The sequence below is a fragment of the Microcaecilia unicolor genome, chromosome 2, assembly GCF_901765095.1.
Source record: "Microcaecilia unicolor chromosome 2, aMicUni1.1, whole genome shotgun sequence".
In the NCBI taxonomy this organism is placed as follows: Eukaryota; Metazoa; Chordata; class Amphibia; order Gymnophiona; family Siphonopidae; genus Microcaecilia; species Microcaecilia unicolor.
In genome coordinates, this window is record NC_044032.1 from 212485508 (window position 1) to 212505552 (window position 20045).

The 20045-nt window shown below is 42.0% G+C and overlaps 1 protein-coding gene across 2 annotated transcripts in view; it reads left to right on the plus strand.

Annotated features, from left to right (window-relative positions):
- Positions 1 to 20045, plus strand: part of UBQLN1 (ubiquilin 1) — a 119962-nt gene that overhangs the window by 63948 nt on the left and 35969 nt on the right. For both annotated transcript variants that reach the window (XM_030193694.1, XM_030193695.1), the window contains exons 5-7: positions 6899 to 7057; positions 7175 to 7409; positions 8976 to 9118. In XM_030193694.1, the coding sequence (XP_030049554.1) occupies positions 6899 to 7057; positions 7175 to 7409; positions 8976 to 9118 (537 nt within the window). The remainder of the gene's footprint in view (positions 1 to 6898; positions 7058 to 7174; positions 7410 to 8975; positions 9119 to 20045) is intronic.

Sequence of the window (20045 nt, forward strand, 5' to 3'; positions counted from 1 at the left end):
CCCAAAACCTACGATGTTATCACAGGGAAGGATTGAAGTGGATCTACAGGGATAGATGGCATGTCCCATGAAAAGCAGTAAAGGTTTAACAGGGATTGATGCAGGAACACCATCCAGAGTATTGCTGAACCATAAGATCTTTGTTTTGTCAGCATTTAGTTTTAACATGTTTGCAGTTGCCCATGATCTCATTCAAGAAATGCATGTAGCAGTAGCCTGGCTAGTATGTTCAAGAGTACTTAGTGTTGGAAGCCAGACAAAGATGTCATCTGCATATGAAAAATAAGTAAGCCCCTGGAACCAGAGATATCTTACTCAGTGTACTCTTAATGGTATTAAATAAGATGGGCAGTAAGGGCGAGCCCTGAGGTAGACCGCATTCCGGTATCTAGGGGTCTGGAATAATGCCGATTAGTCAGAAAAATCCCTAAACCAGTTATGAACTGTATCAGAAAAATCCCTAAACCAGTTATGAACTGTACCAGTTAATCCCAAATCTGCAAGTTATCAAGCAAAGGAGATCTTAAACTCCACTGCCATCTATACTGCTTTTCCAAAACGTTAATAAATTACTATTTCCACCAGAACTAAGTTCTGCTACTCTTGCAGAAGAGCCCAACGCCCAATCATTGGTAAAATTCTTCTCTTCTGAAGTTCACAAGAGGAATTGGTTATACAGCAATTCTTTCTAAAACTTTATAAACTAAAGGGGATTTGGTTAAGGGTGTCCTTATAGAGCAATACTGGAGTGTTTTTGAACCTGTGACATGCAAGGAAATATCTCTGGTAAGAAAGTTCTCTCAAAAACAGTGTGCTAGACAGTTGGCCTTCTTATTTGTTCCATGAAATTATTAGACTAACTGCAAGTTATACAGAACATGGCAGGTTAATCCATGGCTTAAAACACTATGACTCTGAAGGAATATTATTTGAAACTACATTGGCTACCTAATCCAAGAGTTTATCTGTTTCAAAGTGTGTATAATGATCTTTAAGGTCCTGTCGGGAGCAGCTCCTCTGTATATGTTGGATTTAGATCTCGGGCATGTAATCAATTCCTTTTTAGAGTTTCCCAGTGCAACTGCTTTAAAGTCAATGAGACACTTTTCTGCGTCACTCCATTACCAGATGGCTTAATTATGGAACTCACTTCCCTTAGTCTTTCGATCTTGTTCAGAAAAAATTTGAAAACATTTCTGTTTCCGCATCTGGAGTCTTGTCACATTTAATGGCTATTTAATATAATGCTTGAATGTTTTATTGTAACTCCCAGAATGATTTTTTTTTTTCTGGTTTTCTTTGTATAACCTGCCCTGAACTCTTAAGGTATATGGTAAGTAAGAAGTCATGTTATAATATAACAGTCGCATGGATTTCCTCACAGGTTTTCTGCTTCTGATGTACCTGAAAAAATTGTTACTGAGTTTTTGTCTTTGTGTCAAGTTTCTCTTCATATTGTTTTAACCATCTTTTTTTCAGTGCTTTGCATCTAGCTTGACAGTTCTTATCTTCTACTTTTCTTCATTCGGATCTTTTTTCCATTCTTTGAAGGATGTTCTTTTGTCTCTAATAGCCTCTTTCACTTCACCTTTTAACCATGTGGTCGTCATTTGCTCTTCTTTCCACCTTTAATACATGGAATACATCTGGTCTAGGCTTCCACAATGGTATTTTTTAAGTAACGTTGATGCTGGATTTAAAGTCCTACCCTTTGCGGCCGATCCTTTTAGCTTCTTTTTAACTTTTTTTTTCTTATTTTGTTGTAGTTGCCCTTTCTAAAATTAAATGCTGCTACAGTAGATTTCCTTAGTGACTTCTCTCATAGCTCAAATTTGATCATGTTATAATCACTATTTTCCCAGTGGATCGAACACAGTTACCTCTTGTACCATGCCCTGCATTCCACTAAGGACTAGATCTAAAATACCTCTCTCCTCCTTGTCTGTTCTTGGATCAGTTGCTACAAGAAGCAGTCATCTATTACCTCTCTAGCACTCCCTGATCTAACATTTATCCAGTCAATATTGGGGTAATTGAAATCACATTTAAAAAAATACTCAATTCTACATGTATCATCTGTATCAGAAGGAACACCCACATATTTAAAAGTGGAGAAAAAAGGCCTCAGTGAACAAAAGGAGACACACCTATCTGTAAGGCAAGCCTTCAAAATGTAGATGGCTCACAATAATCAGTCATTAAAAAAAAAAAAAAAAAAACTCCACTAATCTATTTGGACAAAAACAGTCCTTTTTTGACAATTGCTCTTACTGATACAGAATGTGATTTGAAAACAGTTCATCATTCTCAGTTGCAAATGTACATATATTCCACAGTACTTACCTTGGTACAATCCACCAATATGTCCCTTCAATCCTGACAGGGGTTATCTGTTTTTCAATCCAAGCTGCTTCAGGGGAAAAAAAGACTTAAACAGTCCAAGATAATGAAAAAAGTGATTGCAACTAATAACAAATACAACACAGGCACTCACAAAATGGTGGTAGGAAACTGCGAGGATGCCCGGATTAAAAAACCAGCGTCCCCCATCAGCATGCTCCAACGTATTGACGTAACCACATCAAAAAATTACAAAAACGCTTTCCATTCCAGCGCAGTATTCAGCCCTCTAGGGACCACAGATTGCAAAGCAAATATCCAACTCTGTTCATGCTGCCTAAGCAAGTGTCTAATATCACCTCTCTGCTCTGACAAATGCAATTGTTTGAGCACCACACATCTAATGTCTGCAAACACATGATCCTTTTCCAAAAAATGCATTACCAAAGGTCTGTTATTTTTCTTTATTGGATGCAGTGTCTATGCTCAATTAAGCGTGTTTTCAATTCTCTAGAGGTTTGACCCACATAGTATAAACTACACGGGCACTTAAATTACATTGCAAGAGGAGCAAGTGGATTATTATTGACAATAGTTATATTCTGACCATGTTCCCCATTATCCTTTCTGCTACCCCATATCCATTCCTTTCCATCTTTCTATGCCTTCCTCCCAACACTCTTTTCCTTTTGAACCCAATTCCTCCTATGTTTAACTTACTTTCCGTTAACCCCATTAGTTTTGCGTTTACCACAAACTGTATATTCTTCTTACGACTTTGTAATTATTTATATTACTATGTAAGCCGCATTGAGCCTGCCATGTGTGGGAAAGCGCGGGGTACAAATGTAATAAATAAAACATGTAAAGGATATAGTTTATCAGTATGAACATCCATAAACTCAGTGGTATCCCACATTAACATACTTAAGAGCAAGTGCCATACAAGGACTGTTTTTGTCCAGATAAATTGGAGTATTTTTTAAAAGACTGATTATTGGGAGCCACCTATAATTTGAAGGCTTTTGTTCACTGAGGTCTTTTTTTTTTTTTTTTCTCCACTTTTAAATATTTGTGTGTTCCTTCTGAAACAGATGATACATGTAGGATTGAGTTGTTTTTTGATGTGTGATTAGTGTTCTACATATTCCTTGGAAGTGTGGTAATTGAAATCACTCACTCATTGTAATATTGCCCAGTTTGCCAGCTTTCCTAATTTCTGTAAACATTTCTCCATTTGTGTGTGTGTTCTGTCGATAACTCACTGGAGTCATGTGCCTATTGCTTGGGTATATATCCTCTGGGCGTGTCTTCTCCAGTCCCCTTTGTGGTCCTTGTGATGCATGTTTTCCATGCTTTGGTTGATGGTTTCAGCTAGGTCTAAGGCATTCTTTGGGTTGTCTGTTCTTTTCGTGGCTGTGTCTGGTTCCCACCCTACTTAAGGACTGCTTTGCTACATCCCACAAGTCTCTGGATTAATTTGCTGCTCATGACAAGAATGGGAAAAAGTCTTACTTGATAACTTTCTTTCCTTAAGTCACAGCAGATGAATCCAGAGTCCCACCCTTTCACAGGGTCAACGCTGTCAGTTCAGTCTGTTTCTCTGCTTAGGTTTCTTGGTGTGGTTGCCTGTGCATAGTTCTGCTAGTTGACAAGTTATGCCTCATTGCTTTGAGGACGGAGAAATATATCTTATTATTAATTCTGACTGACAAGAAGCATACTGTCCTATGTGTCACCTCTCCCTGGGCTCCCTGATCTCATCTCATGGTTTCCACTATCATCTTTATGCTGACTACACCCAGCTTTATCTCTCCACACCAGACATCACTGCGGAAACCCAGGCCAAAGTATCGGCCTGCTTATCCGACATCGCTGCCTGGATGGCCAACCACCACCTGAAACTGAACATGGCCAAGACCGAACTTATTGTCTTCCCACCCAAGCCCACTTCTCCTCTCCCTTCACTCTCTATTTCAGTTGATAACAACCCTCATTGTCCCTGTCTCATCTGCCCGCAACCTCGGTGTCATCTTCGACTCCTCCCTCTCCTTCTCTGCTTATATCCAGCAGATAGCCAAGACCTGTCACTTCTTCCTCTATAACATTAGCAAAATTCGCCCCTTCCTCTCTGAACACACCACCCGAACTCTCATCCACTCTCTCATTACCTCTTGCCTTGACTATTGCAATCTGCTCCTCACCGGCCTCCCACTTAGCCATCTATCCCCCCTTCAGTCCGTTCAGAACTCTGCTGCACGTCTTATCTTCCGCCTAAACCGATATACTCATATCACCCCTCTCCTTAAGTCAGTTCACTGGCTTCCGATCAGACACCACATACAGTTCAAGCTTCTACTACTAACCTACAAATGCACTCGATCTGCAGCCCTTCCTTACCTCTCTACCCTCATCTCCCTTTACGTCCCTACCCGTAACCTCCGCTCTCAAGACAAATCCCTCCTTTCAGTACCCTTCTCCACCACCGCCAACTCCAGGCTCCGCCCTTTCTGCTTCGCTTCACCCCATGCTTGGAACAAACGCCATGAGCCCATACGCCAGGCCCCCTCCCTACCCATTTTCAAATCATTGCTCAAAGCCCACCTCTTCAATGTCGCCTTTGGCACCTAACCACTACACCTCTACTCAGGAAATCTAGACTACCCCAACTTGACATTTCGTCCTTTAGATTGTAAGCTCCTTTGAGCAGGGATCGTTCTTCTTTGTTAATTTGTACAGCGCTGCGTAACCCTAGTAGCGCTCTAGAAATATTAAGTAGTAGTAGATGGTCATAACCCACAAGTCTCTGTATTTGTCTGCTGTGACTAAAGAAAAGAAAATTGAGGTAAGACATAATTTCCATCCTTGTATCTGGGAAACAATTCACTAGCTAGGGGCTCATTTTCAAAGCACTTAGCCTCCCAAAGTTCCATAGAAACCTATGGAACTTAGCCTCCCAAAGTGCTTTGAAAATATGCCTCTAGGTCATGCAAATTTAATTGGAAGAGAATAGGACAGAACTAAGTTTCTGTAATGAAAAGAACTTTTATCAGATCAGTAGCAAAGTAAATGAGAACACTGAAAAGACAGGTAGTAGACATGGCATTATCAATGGCTTATCTCCACTCACTGATAATTGAAGAAATAGTTGCAATTCTACAAGGCCATTTTAATTCATTGTGTCTCCAAATTATCCATTCAAATTGCTTCAAAGTTTAATTTTCAGCATGTATAGGGCAACCTGTCAGCTATGAGGTTTCCCGACTTCTGAGGGTGATTCATCTTGCTTGTTGGTAGAGAAAGCAAAATTGCTCATATGTAATGGGGGTTCTATATAGACAGGATAAACTAAATAGATGTACAGCATCTACTTTACAGGTAGTTTACTCCTAAGCTCTGTAATAAGCTGAAGAGATTGTCGAGGTGGCACATGCAGGGAAGTCCTTTTTTCCAGTTTTACTAAACCCCGAGAAAGCATTTCATGTTTGGCCCCATCACATGAAAATCCTCAACATGTGAACGCGATAGAGATGGGCACCCAAAAATATCTTGTTTTTTTTTTTGGGGGGGGGGGGGGGGTGTTTGGAAGCGAATGCTTTTAAGCATGCACTGTGCACACATAGTGCATACTTTTGTTACAGTACACACTGTTTGCACTTAGTATGCAGTCTTTCCAGATATTACACACACGTGCAAACCATTGGGAACAGCGCACACTGTGCAAATAGCATGCACTATTATTGGTAAACTGTCCATCCCTAGTATGTGATTTTATCCTGTCAATATGTGGAGAGCCTTAGTTACAAGTAAGTAACTTTACTTTGGGGTCTGTTGAAACTGTGTGTCTATTTGGGCCAGTTTGGCCTTTTCTGTTACAGTTGAAAGGTTCAACTGAGTATGTGGCAATGCAAAGCCTGATCTTGATGATTTTTTCCCATGTCAATGAAAAGCCTGATCATCTTGGTGTTTCCTGCCTTCTTGTGCTTTGTCACACAACTAACTGATAAGAGTGCTGTACTTGGTTATATGTAATAGCTTTATGCCTCTTTATGTGTTTCAGCACTAGTCTGTTTCACTTACATTCAAGTTACTGATTGTTTTAAGCAATATAAGGGTACTTTTCCAAAAAGATTTCACTGGTAAAGCAATATTTTGCAGAAATAGGTTTTTATATATTTGCCTGATTATCCACACAATTGCATGTAGTGAACTGAATAGGTGGTCTCCCAGGGTCAAGATTGGAGGAGTTTGTATTTACACACATGCTTTTGAAAATCTGATCATATGTGCATAAAGTAACCCCTCAAAAAATATGATAAAGAGCAGGTGTAAATGTAAGTACTTAAATTCCTTAGGAGAAACTTTCACAACCAAAAGTATGCACATCTCAGTTTGAAAATTTACTTCAGCTTGCATAAAAGAATACTTTCAGACATTATCTGCAATTATAAATTTTCCCCTTAAAGAGAAAGCACACTGTATGCTGATACCTTTCCATGCAATATCTGAATTTTGGAAATGTACTTGATAACACTGATGCTTTTGTGATTTTTCTCAGACTCTTGAACTTGCCAGAAACCCAGCCATGATGCAGGAAATGATGAGGAACCAAGACAGAGCCCTTAGCAACCTTGAAAGTATTCCTGGTGGCTACAATGCTCTGCGAAGGATGTATACTGACATTCAAGAGCCCATGCTTAATGCAGCACAGGAGCAGGTAAGAGATTCATCCTAAGAGGCCTGAAATGATTTGCTTTAATGAACAGACTAGCACAAAACTGCAGAGAACATTTTTATGGAGTTCAGGGGTTGTTTTTTCTCCTCTTGTTTACAGTTTGGAGGTAATCCATTTGCTTCTTTGGTGAATAACACATCAAACTTGGGCAACCAACCATCACGTACAGAAAATAGAGACCCTTTACCAAATCCATGGGCTCCTCAGCCTGGTACACAGACGTCGTCAACTACTAGCAGTAATGGAAATACCACTAGTAGTAGTACTGCTACTAGCAACAGCACTACAACAGAGCCAAACCCCACCATGCCGAACCTGGGACCTGGAGTGGGCGGTATGTTCATTATCATTCTCGGCTTGTTACAGAGAGCCTCAGATTTCATATCTTAATCAGGATGTTAGATGCCAATAGATATGAACACTTTGGACCACCCAGTCTGACTGGTTGTACTTGCTTATCTTACTGTAGCTAAGGCTATATCCCAGATGCCATCCATGCAGTCTTGACCACCTGTGGGCAATCTCTCCTTTTTGTTCTTAATTAGGAAGTTTGTCATTTTGCTGCCCATATTAGGAGACATACTGCCACTACCTGGTTATATTGACAAATGTGAGAGAGATATCAGATGGTTTGTGCAAGAAGTGAATGGTTGGAAAATTATTTGTTACATAACCCCACAAATTTCTCAACTTTTTGGCTATAGGCTTAGCTACCTGATATATCTATGCTCTTGAATTTAATTGCTTAATTAGTTTGTCCTGTGAATCTGTATTGTGGTGTACTTCTCTGTCTTCTAACCCTGTCCCCCCTCCCAAAAAGACAAAAACAACAACAAAATCATACCCTCTTTCCTTTTCTGCCTAGCTCTGATAGAGGATAGGCCTTTTTTTTTTTTAACTGCTTCTGGTCCTGTAGCATTCTAACTTTGTGGAAAGGTTCTGCCAGTCCTAGGCAGTGTTTCTAAACCTATTCCTGGAGGCATCCCTGCCAGTCAGGTTTTCAAGATATCCACAATGAATATGCATGAGAGAGATGTGCATGCAGTGAAGGCAGTGCATGCAAATTTGTCATGAATATTTATTGTGAATATCCGGAAAAACCTGACTGGCTGGGGGGCCTCCAGGACCAGGTTTGTGAACCACTGGTGTATCCTTTGAGTTTGGGAAGACAAATGAAGATAGTGGGGAATCCATCTGACTTTAGAAGTTATCCAGGTAAGTCTGGAGGAGTAGCCTATTGGTTACTGCAGTAGACTTTGATCCTGGGGAACTGAGTTCAATTCCCACTGCATCTCCTTGTGACTCTGGGCAAGTCACTTAACCCTCCATTGCCCCTGGTACAAAATAAGTACCTGAATATATGTAAACCGCTTTGAATGTAGTTGCAAAAACCTCAGAATATCAAGTCCCATTTCCCTTTCCCTTTTGAAAATTGTACCCCAAGGATTATATTTGTGAAGATGAAAGAAAAAATAGGTTTTCCCCAGTGAGCATAAATGTATTTCTGTAACTTTAAATGCTAGTCTTTGAAGATTGAGGTAACATAAATTCCACCCTCTTCACTTCCAGTTATTGATGGCTTGAAGTAAAAAAAATAAAATAATTTAAGTAATCTAAATTGTCAGTTTGAGGGATACAAAAATTGTGTTGCAGAAAGCAGTGCTGTTCTGTGTTCAGCATTCTGCTCCTACCACAGCCTGCCAGTTTGTTCAACTTGCCAGATGTAGAACCTCTTCCTAGATTAGTGTGTCTGAAATGAAAAGGTGGTAGTATAAGAGCCTCGCTTTCACTTTTTTCCGTTTTGGATTTCTATTTTAATGACAAACCAGAGAGGAATTCTTAAGAATTGTAGGCTTTGACCTCCCCTTCTCTAACGTGTTGTTTTTCTGTTTGCTTAAAGCTGGCATGTTTAACACTCCGGGTATGCAGAGCTTACTGCAGCAAATCACGGAAAACCCACAACTTATGCAGAACATGTTGTCTGCACCCTACATGAGGAGTATGATGCAGTCCCTAAGCCAAAACCCTGATCTTGCTGCACAGGTAAAAAGAAATGGATATTTTGTGCCCCAGTTGTTAAAGAAAACTAATTTTAAGGTTTATTATGTTTTAATTTATTTGATATACCAGATTATGAAAAATATGTATTTAAGTGGTTTACAAAATATAAAATAAGATAGAGGGCTGGACAGGAAACAAAAGGAAGCCTAGGTTATAGTATACTTATGAGCACATATTATACTAAGATACAATATGAGGGGAGGAAGGCAAAAAGAAAAATACATACACATGGGATATATACAAGACTGTTCCCTCTAAGCTGTGCAGTCGCGCACCTTTTTTCAGACTGCCGCACAGCAAAGGCAGCATTTCCTTATCTCCCTCCCTTCTACTGCTGCTGTTTCTCCAAACGATCATCAGCAAAACAGCATCCATCGCTCTTGCAGTGCAGCAGACTGTATACACGCTGGTTCTGCCCTCTCCAACATCACCTTCCTGTCCCAGGGCAGAGCCAGCAGCCATAGAAAGACAGAGAAAGGAGGCAGATAATGATAGGAAGTTAGAAAAAACGGGAGACAGGGTGAACCTATCACACTGCTTCACCCAAAACAATAGCAAATGCTATTGAAAACAATAGGAAAAAAGATTAAAATAAGGGACTGCCTATGCCTGGTCCATCTGTAAAAAGTTTAAAGCTGTTCCAGTTGGATAGGCAGTGCCTTCAGAGGTGGAAGAGAAAAGATTAATTATTTCTTTATTTTATTTTTTAACTTATTGGACAGCTTTTTAATTTATTTGAAAACTTCCCATATGTAGATAAAAATATCATGAAATAACTGAATATCACTAAAACAGTTTATTATTGTACCTGGTAGAGAAACCGCAGTTATAAACTCTGTATTTTGTTTTCATTTTTCTACACTGTTCTATACAATACAGATAGCCAATACAGTGAGCATATCCTGTTTCTTGATGGGTTCATCTTAACTGTTGTAATCTGCCTTGGGAAGCCTGGTGTTATAAGTGTTGGAAGTAAAATTAAACTCTTCATTCATTGGTGCACATGGAATCACATCTTCACCTGGACATGGATGGAGAGGAGAGCAGGGGAGAGAGGAAAATTGCTGGACATGGAAGGAAGGAAGGGGGGAGGGCAGGGGAGAGAGAATAATTGCTAGAGATAGTTGGAAGGGAGGGGAGAGAGAGAATAATTGCTAGGGATGGCTGGAAGGGGGGAGGGCAGGGGAGAGAGGAGGAATTGCTGGACATGGATGGAGAAAATAGGCAAAGGCTGGATCCACTGTATACCTCTTTCAGTCAAGTTTGCGGAGGACCCAGCTTTTACTTATGGATGTAGGGCAAGAAATGAAGAAGAAAGGAGGAAAGTAAAGAAATGGACAGGAAGCCCTGGAAAACGGAGTTAAGAGAACTGCAGAATCAGAGACTGGGACTAACATGATCAGAAAGTCACCAAACAAAGGTATAAAAAATAATTTTATTTTTGTTGTTTGGAATATGTCCAATTTGAGAATTTTTACATCTGTCATATTTTGCATTGTATAGGAGGAACCATGTTTCTTTCTATTTTCTTGTTGTTGTGCTTGCTGCATGCAAAGTTAGCTTTCAGGTTAATTTTTGCCTGTGTTTTGAAGAGGGGATATCTCTGTTCTGCATATGTGACTGCAAGGCTAAATGTCTGAATGGGGATCTGTTAGGCTCTGAGATTTTGATAACAAACTGTGTTTCAGATTTGGCAAAACTGTTCTAATTTCTGGTTTGTGTGCTAATTTGGTTTGTCATTTTGGGTATACTGGATGGAGCTGTATCAACTTACAGAAATTATTTATAATGGAAAAATGACAAGTTATTTTTCTTCTCCTATACTGGTGTAATATTTTCAGTGATCCCTTTTACTAGCCTTGGTGCGTACAAACAGGCATGTGGCTACTGAAGGGGTGGAATCAGTGACCCCTGCCCCTATGGTTATCCATAATGATTACGGTACCTTTTTTCCTACAAAAAAAGCACTGAACATAGCTACATAGAATTTGATATAAAAAGATTACTACTTTTTTTTTTTTTTGGTTATTAAAAAAAAAAAAATGGCCTGACCAGCCCAGGGAGATTGGATAACTATTTGAATTTGGCCAAGTACATATGAGACTTTGTAGGTTAAGCTTTATTGTGTGCTCTAGAAATTGTAGTGGTTTATCACACTGTATAAAATGTTAAAAATTGCATAGTCTTGTCATGTTTATTGCATATCACAAAAGTAGAACTTAACACAATTCATTTGTTCAAGAATCTGTTAAGTCCACTCACCTTAGACAGCTGTAGCTTCTTGGTTTCCCATTTTCATTTCAAAGTTGAAGCCTTTTCACATCCTCACATCTAATTTTGTCACTGTTCTTCACGGAGAATCTGGACGGTATGATTTCCAATTTTGTTGAAAGGATTTCTTGCTTATTGTGGCGGAGTTTGCAACCACAGTCAGGGCCAGTAGACCGCTGCAAATTCCTCTCCCTTCACATGTTTGTTTTTTTACAGTTCGTTTACTGTTGCTGTCCTTTCTTTCAGTTTCTAGTATTTTGGCGGGATAATTTGATGATTTCGCTTAACGCTGTGCTTGAAAACATAAAGGATTGTTTTGTGTTGCAGTGCTGAGTGATCGGCTAGGCTAGCGCGTGCATGCTTAATAAAACATGGGCCCAAACGCATATTACTATGCAAAACTATTACTACAGATTTATTGAATTTGCTTAAATTCTTATAGCAGTAGTTAGCAGATACAAATATATTGTACATACAAAATTATTAATATATTAAGAAATTAGATTTTTTTAATTATTTCTTTTCCTGTGAGACTAGTTCTTGTGGACTTAACAGGGTTTTGCACAAAAGTCAGAAACAATTCCCTCCCCTCCCCTCCCCTCCACCCCCCCCCCCCCCCCCCCCCCCGATATTCAGCTGGTGGCAGGCAGCACTGTTAATGTCTGCTGCCGGTGTTGAGCCTGGACATTCAATGCCAGGCCATATCCGGTCACCAACATTGAATATCCTTTTTATAAGCTGGCTAGCGTATGCTCAGTTAACTCTATATTCAGAGCTAACATTGTGCGTTGCGCATAAAGGTAGGAAAGCTATATATGCAGTCTTATTTACTACTACTACTACTAATCATTTCTGTAGAACTACTAGATGTACTCAGCGCTGTACATGTTATATGCAGGTATTTTTTTCTGTCGCTAGAGGGCTCACAATCTTATATGCCGGTTAGCTCTGAAAATCGGGAGTTAACAAGACTCCACCCCCAGAATGCCCCTGACATAGCTGGCTTGCATTTTGGTGCTAACCTGACATTTGCAGCAACAGGATAGCCACTGATAAGCAAGTTAACCATTAGGCGGCCATTCCCAGCTAGTTAACTCATTCTGAATGTCGACTGGAATAAAATTTTGCAATGACAGGTGAAGTGACATTGCTGCTAGAGCATGGCAGCATAAATCGAGAGCTCCGGTGGAGCGGTGCATATTAAGCCAATTTTTTTTCCCTTCTTCTGACACATCATTGGTATATTGGAGCTATTATTGATGGAGAGCTATTAGCTATGCATACTCGGTAAGGCCTTGAGAAATTCAAATACTTGACGGATAGTAAGGCAAGTATTTCTGGGAGTGTGAAGGAAGAGATGATAAAACAAAAAGTGGTGAGCTAGTTTAAAGATTTTAAAAGCCAAAATGCAAGGAATGAGAGGAGAGCTGCAAAAGGCTCTGACAGAGCTTCAGAGATGTGCTCCGGTGGATAATGTTGTGAGAAAACTGAGTTGAGAGGTAACTTGTAGTCCTTGAGAAAGCAGATACTCGGATCCAACAGGTGAGAGGGGAGCTATTGGACCTGATCAAAGATTTTGCAACATAGGTCCAGAAGAAGCAGTCTTCGGTTTTGGGGCATCCCGGAAGTGGACAAATATCAGGACTGCGAACAGACAATCATAGCTATATGTAGATTTTTGTTACAACCAAATGATCAGGGTGGAGATACCACAGATCCCTTTTCGATTAAGCCGGACAAAGTACATCGGAGCATGGGGCCCCATGAAGAGTCATCCACTGTTAGCTATAGGTACACTCCTTCGGCTCACCAGCCTTCTCAGGCTCAGCCCCAGCTCACTTGTTCACATCAACAGCATGCCCCTAAGGCTCCTGCTGCTCCCCAGGCAAAGCAAGGGATGAGCTTTTGACTGGCTCCAGCAGTGCATAGCTGCAGTAAAAGCATCCGTCCCAGATGACTTGCCGGTTGGGAGAGGCTAAAATCTTTTCACCAAACGTGGCCTCTTATAACCTCCGATCGGTAGGTTCTTAAAATAGTCCGTCTCTGATATGCCCTCAATTGGTATTAAAGACCTCTAAATTGCCCACCGAGAGCTCATTCATTCAGCTCTCAGCACAGGCAGGTACTTGCAGAGTAATGCCCTTCTGAAGGCCCATGTGGTCAAACCCATTCTACCAAGGATTCTGTTCTAGGTACTTCCTTGTGCAGAAGAAGACAGGGGGATGCGTCCCATCCTAGACCTAAGGTCCCTGAACAAATTTCTAGTCCAAGAAAAGTTCCAAGATGGTTTCCCTGGGCACCTTTCTCCCAAGGATTCAGGAAAACGATTGGCTATGTTCTCTGGACTTAAAAGATGCATATACTCGCATCCCGATTTCGGCTGGGAACATATCACTTTTAGTATCGAGTTTTGCCTTTTGGCCTTGCCTCAGCTCCCAGGGTCTTCGCCAAATGTCTAGTGGTAGTTGCAGCATCGCTACGCTGACTGGGAGTCCATATGTTCTTGTATCTCAACGATTGGCTGTTGAAGAGCACTCAGAGGACAGTGCTCGGAAGTCCATGTAGATGATTATTTGGATGCTCTTGCTACTGGGTTCATTTTAAACTACCTCAAGTCCCATCTCCACCCTGTCCAGTGGTTGTGTATCGACCAGGGCTCCTATGAACACCAGAGGGTTCAAGTCTACCTCCCGGATACAATAGCAGACAATCTTGTCTCGCTGGCGTCCAAGGTTCATGCCTCTCAGCAGGTCCTATCTCAGCAGTTGTTGAGATTGTTTGTCCATATGTCTTTCACAGTGTACGTTACACCTATGACACGTCTTCAAATGGGATCAGCTCAATGGAACCTGACAGTTGTATCAAGCAACGGGGAGTCTAGAAGATGTCATCCAAGTGTCTCCAGAGCTTGTACGCTGTCTTCACTGGTGGACAATACAATCCAATTTGATTTTGGGACTTCCAATCTAAGTTCCTCAGCCACAGAAAGTGCTGACTTTCTCTCCTGATATGGGAAGTTTATGTAGATGGGCTTCACACACCAGGTGCTTGGTCTGTCTCTGAAATGAATCTTCAGGTCAACCTCCTGGAGCTTCCTGCGATCTGGAATGCTCTAAAGGCTTTCAGAGATCAGCTATCTCACCAAATTGTTCTCATCCAGACAGATAATCAGTTTGCAATGTATTACACCAACAAGCAGGGGGGGCACCAGATCACGCCCTGTGTGTCAGGAGGCCGTCTGGATGTGGCATTGGGCTTGCCAACATGGCATGTTCCTTTGAGCCACTTATCTTGCAGTGCAGACAATACCTTGGCTGACAGACTGAGCAGGATAATGCAACCGCAAAAGTGTTCTCTCAATGTGGGTATAGCCCACAAGATCTTAGCGTGGGGCAACCCCTTGGTGGATCTTTTTATCACTGTTCTGTTCCAGGCTTCAGGCCCACAACAGGCTAGCGTCGGATGCCTTCCTCCTCAATTGGGGGACAAGTCTTCTGTATACGTATTATCCAGTAGCTGTAGTGGGAAAAACTTTGAATCTGAAGCAGGCCATGGAACCATAATTCTGATTGTGCAGTACTGGCCACAGCAGATATGGTTCCCTCTTCTGGAGTTATCCTCCGAAGAACCATGAATATTGGAGTGTTTTCTGACCCTTAGCGCATAGAACGAGGGGTCAGTTCTGCATACCAACCTCCAATCTCTGGCTCTCACAGCGTGGATGTTGAGAGCCTAGAATGCACTTCCTTGGATCTTTTGGAGGGTGTCTCCTGAGTCTTGCTGGCTTCCAGGAGAGCTTCCACTAAGAGGTGTTACTCTTTTTAAATGGAGGAGGTTTGCTGTCTGGTGTGAGAGCAAAGCCTTAGATGTCCTTGCTTGCCATACACAGATCCTGCTTGAATATCTTCTACGTCTATCTTGAGTCTCGTCTGAAGACCAACTCTGTAAGGGTTCACCTTAGTGCAATTAGTGCTTTTCAGCTTGTAGCAGGTAAGCCCATCTCTGGACAACCTCTAGTTGTTCAGTTCATGAGAGGTTTGCTTCTGTCAAAGCCCCCTGTCAAACCTTCTACCAGTGTCATGGGATCTCAACATCGTTCTCACTCAGCTGATGAAAGCTCCTTTTGAGCCACTGAATTCCTACAATCTGAAGTACTTGACCTGGAAGGTTGTTTTCTTGGTGGCTGTTACTTCAGCTTGTAGGGTCAGTGAGCTTCAGGCCATAGTAATGGACACACCTTATACTAAGTTTCATCACAACAGAGTAGTCCTCTGCACCCCAAGTTCCTACTGAAGGTGGTGTCTGAGTTCCATCTGAACCAGTCAATTGTCTTGCCAACATTCTTTCCCCGATCTCATGCCCATCCTTGTAAAAGCAGCTTGCACAATTTGGATTGCAAGAGAGCATTGGCCTACTATATGGAGCGGAGAAGCCCCCACAGACAGCCCAGCTTTTTGTTTCTTTTGATCCCAACAGGATGGGGGATGCACTTATCTCAATTTGACTGGCATATTGCTTTTCCTTCACTTATGCCCAGGCTGGGCTGGCCTTGGAGGGTTATGTCTCGGCTCAGTCGGAGCCTTGGCCATGCCGGTAGCCCACTTGAGGTCCGCCTCCATTGAAGAAATTTGCAAGGCTGCGACGTGGTCTTCAGTCCACACATTCACATCTCACTAGTGCCTTGAGCAGGGTACCAGGCGCAATAGTCGGTTTGGGCAGTCAGTGTTTCAGAATCTTTTTGGGGTCTAGAATCCAACTCCACCCTCTTAGGCCCATTTTATTCTGTTCTGGGCTGCACTCTCATTCAGATTGTATATATTTTCAGGTTAATCTGTGTAATTTCGCCATTGCGAGGCCCAATTGACCAATGTTTGTTATATTCGGTGAGCCTGGATGCTAGGGTTCCTCACTTGTGAGAAGATAGAAGCCTGCTTGTCCTCGGAGAAAGCGAAGATGCTTACCTGTAGCAGTTATTGTCAGAAGTATTCTCACAGTCCCTCCCACCTCTCCTTGGAGTTGTCTCCTTGGTTATTTTTTTGCTTTAGTATTAAACTGAGGAGACCGCGTTTGCACGACAGGCGGGAAGGCACTCGCGCATGCGAGGTGGAGCACTGCTTGTGCTCCACAAAACTCTTACTATGGCAAAGGCTGGACCGGGTGATGTGGATTGGTGTTACCCACTTGTGAGAGTATGAAGCCTGCTGTCCTCAGAGAATATGTGCTACAAGTATCTTTGCTTTACTGTCACTCAGCTGGGACTTGTACTAGGATTGATTTGATTTTTGTCACTGGGGGCTCTGCGACTAGGTACGGGATGCTATGATTGAACTGATGCATGTGTTGGATCACTCTGCCGTGTGGGTGGAGTTGTTTGGAGGGATGTTCTTGTCCTAATAGTTTTTGGAGGCTTAATGAACAATTGGGAACTTCATGGTATGTGATGATATAAAAATGGTTATACAAAATTATATTAAGGATAATGACAATGGGATGGTCTTGGATAGTATTTTGTGGGATGCCCTTAAAGCAGTGGTGAGAGGGTATTTCGTGAAATGGGGCTAGATGGAAAAAGGAGAGGGCGCGGAGGCATTTACAATTAAGGGAAAATCTGGTACAGTTGGAGGTTTTTGTGCAACACTCTTCACTGTGGCAAAAGGTGGGGTCTAAATTTACTGAAATAAATAAATACGTTTTTGCGCCATAGAGGAGTTTAACAGAAGTATTCTGAATTACTTGAAGTTGGGCCTTGGTAAAGGGAATTGCAATAGCCCAAATGTGATATACTAGGGATAGGCACCCAGAAACGTTTCATTTTCTTATTCAGTTTTTTTTTTTTTTGGGGGGGGGGGGGGGGGGGGGAATTAATGTTAAGAGTGTGTTCATTTAGCCTACAAAGCTTTTCATTTAGATCAGCCTTGATATGTGATTGTACTTGTGCCTAACTGTCCACTGCAAATACTAATACCCGAAAACCAGAATCTCTGATCTTTCCACTGCTCCTCACATGGGCATGACTAGATGCTACCTGTGCCGCTACTTTCTTTTATTTTGTCCCAGTGTTGTGAAACACTCTCCCATCACATCTCTGCCTGGAATCAAACTTATAAAATAAGAAAGGTTTGAAGACTTGCTTCTTTACTTTTGCTTTTCCTGGATCATAATGTTTTACTTTGGATAGCTATTATCTCTATTTTTGTGTTTTATCATGTTTCTGTGTGTTTGATTTTTATTTCTATCATATATTACTGTGAGCATTGCTCAACTGTTTTACATTAAATTTTGTAATAGATACTGGTCTGAACCTTATTATAAACTGTTTTGTTTGGCTTCTCAACAGAGATTATATATCAAATTCCATTAAAAAATAGTGCGTAAGTACATAAGTAATGCCACACTGGGAAAAGACCAAGGGTCCATCGAGCCCAGCATCCTGTCCATGACAGCGGCCAATCCAGGCCAAGGGCACCTGGCAAGCTTCCCAAACGTACAAACATTCTATACATGTTGTTCCTGGAATTGTGGATTTTTCCCAACTCCATTTAGTAGTGGTTTATGGACTTGTCCTTTAGGAAACCATCTGACCCCTTTTTAAACTCTGCCAAGCTAACCGCCTTCACCACGTTCTCCGGCAACGAATTCCAGAGTTTAATTATGTGTTAGGTGAAAAAAAACTTTCTCCAATTTTGTTTTAAATTTGCTACACTGTAGTTTCATCGCATGCCCCCTAGTCCTAGTATTTTTGGAAAGTGTGAACAGACGCTTTGTGTCCCTATCTCCTCCTCCCCTTTCCAGTAGTGCCCTCTTTGTGTCCCTATTCCCCTCCATTTCAGTAGAGCCCCTATCTCTCCCCTTTTCCATAGTGCCCTGTGTCCCCATTTCTTCTTTTTCTAGCATTGCCTTTTTGAGTTCCAATGTCCCTACCCTCTCCCTTTCCAGCATTGGATCTGTGTCCTTCTCCCTCCTTGTCCAGCATTTACTATATCCTTCTCTCTCCCCATGTTAACCTTCTTCCCTGTCTCTTTCAGCACTCCCCATCCTCCTTAGGGCCACATATCTCCCTGGCCTGCTCCCACGGTCCATCCTCTGGCAGCTCCAAGGAGGTTTTAATAAGCAGGAGACCAAGTGATGTCAAAATGTTAAAACCAATTAGGCCAGTTTGTTTCCCCTTCCCTGCGCAGCTGTCATTGCCGTACTCTCAAAGGAAAGAAAGCAAACTTATGAATTGCTTTATCCACGTTGTCACTCTTTATTATTGGTAGCATTTGTATTTAATCTCACATATATTTTCAAACATGTCGATTTGTGCAGTATACGGATGTACACAGAAGTATAATAACCGAGTAACTTCATAGGAAGAGTAGTAATCCTATATAATAAAAAGCACCCTCAACGTTCTGAAGCTGACTCCGTGGCTTCAGTGAAGGGTTTGAAGCTTCTGAAGATCAGGCTCCATCTCGGTAAGCTCCGCCCTCGCATCAAAAACGTAATGACGTCGAGGGCAGATAAATCGGGATGAAAGAATCGCTTAAAAAAAAAAATCGACTCGCGTGACCACGCCAACCGCACCTGCGAAGCAAATAACCAGCCTCTCGCTGTCACTGAATCTCACGCAAAACGAGTCGCGTGCACACACCCAGCGCGCCTGTGCAACAACTACGGACGCTGTGTCTCACCGCTCGCAAACAGCACCAGCTGAGAGCCAATAGCCAACCATTACTAACAGAAAGAGGGAAGAACGGTGTGGTGCAGAAAAACGGAAAGAATTCTTCCAGCAGACAAAGATTTTCAAGGTGAGTGCCCAGACTCTGCCCCACATATGCCGGTACACTCTTCCCCCCCCCCCCAAAAACAAAAAAAAAACAAACAACCCCTGTCAACCTCCACACACACCACCCTCTACCACCACCATCCACTCACATCATACAAAAACTCTCCAAAGGAAAAAAAGCATGTTTGTCTGACACACACAGACATAAATTCCTTCAACCCCCCCCCCCCCCGTTCCCCAAAGCATCATACACAAAATCTGTCAACCTCCACACACCCCCCACCCCTACCACCATCACCCACACACATCATATAAAAACTCTCCAAAGGAAAAACAGCATGTTTCTGTATCACACACACACAGACACAAATTCCTTCAACCCTCCCCCCCTTCCCCCAAACATCATACAAAAACAGTGCTATGGAGAAACAGTATCTCTCTCTCTCGCTCACACACACTCCCCTACCACCCCCCTGAATACACAAACTCTAAAACGGAAAACCAACATCTCTCCCACTCACTCAGACACACAAACACAACACCCCCAACCCCCCCCCCCCCCAAGAAAAAAACAAACACAAACACTGCCACAGTGAATCTAGATCTCTGTCTCTCACACGCACACACTCCCCCTGCCCCCACACAAAATACATACACAAGCTCTACCCTGGGGAATCTACATCTCTCACTCACACACACAAGCAAACTCCCCCCCTCCTAAAAAAAAAACACACAACAACATACACACACTCTGCCATGGAGAGACAGTATCTCTCTCTCACACTCACACAATTCCCCCCCCCCCCCCCCTTAATCATAAAACAAAAATTTCAATTACTCATTACCAGCACAACTATAAAAAAAGAAAAA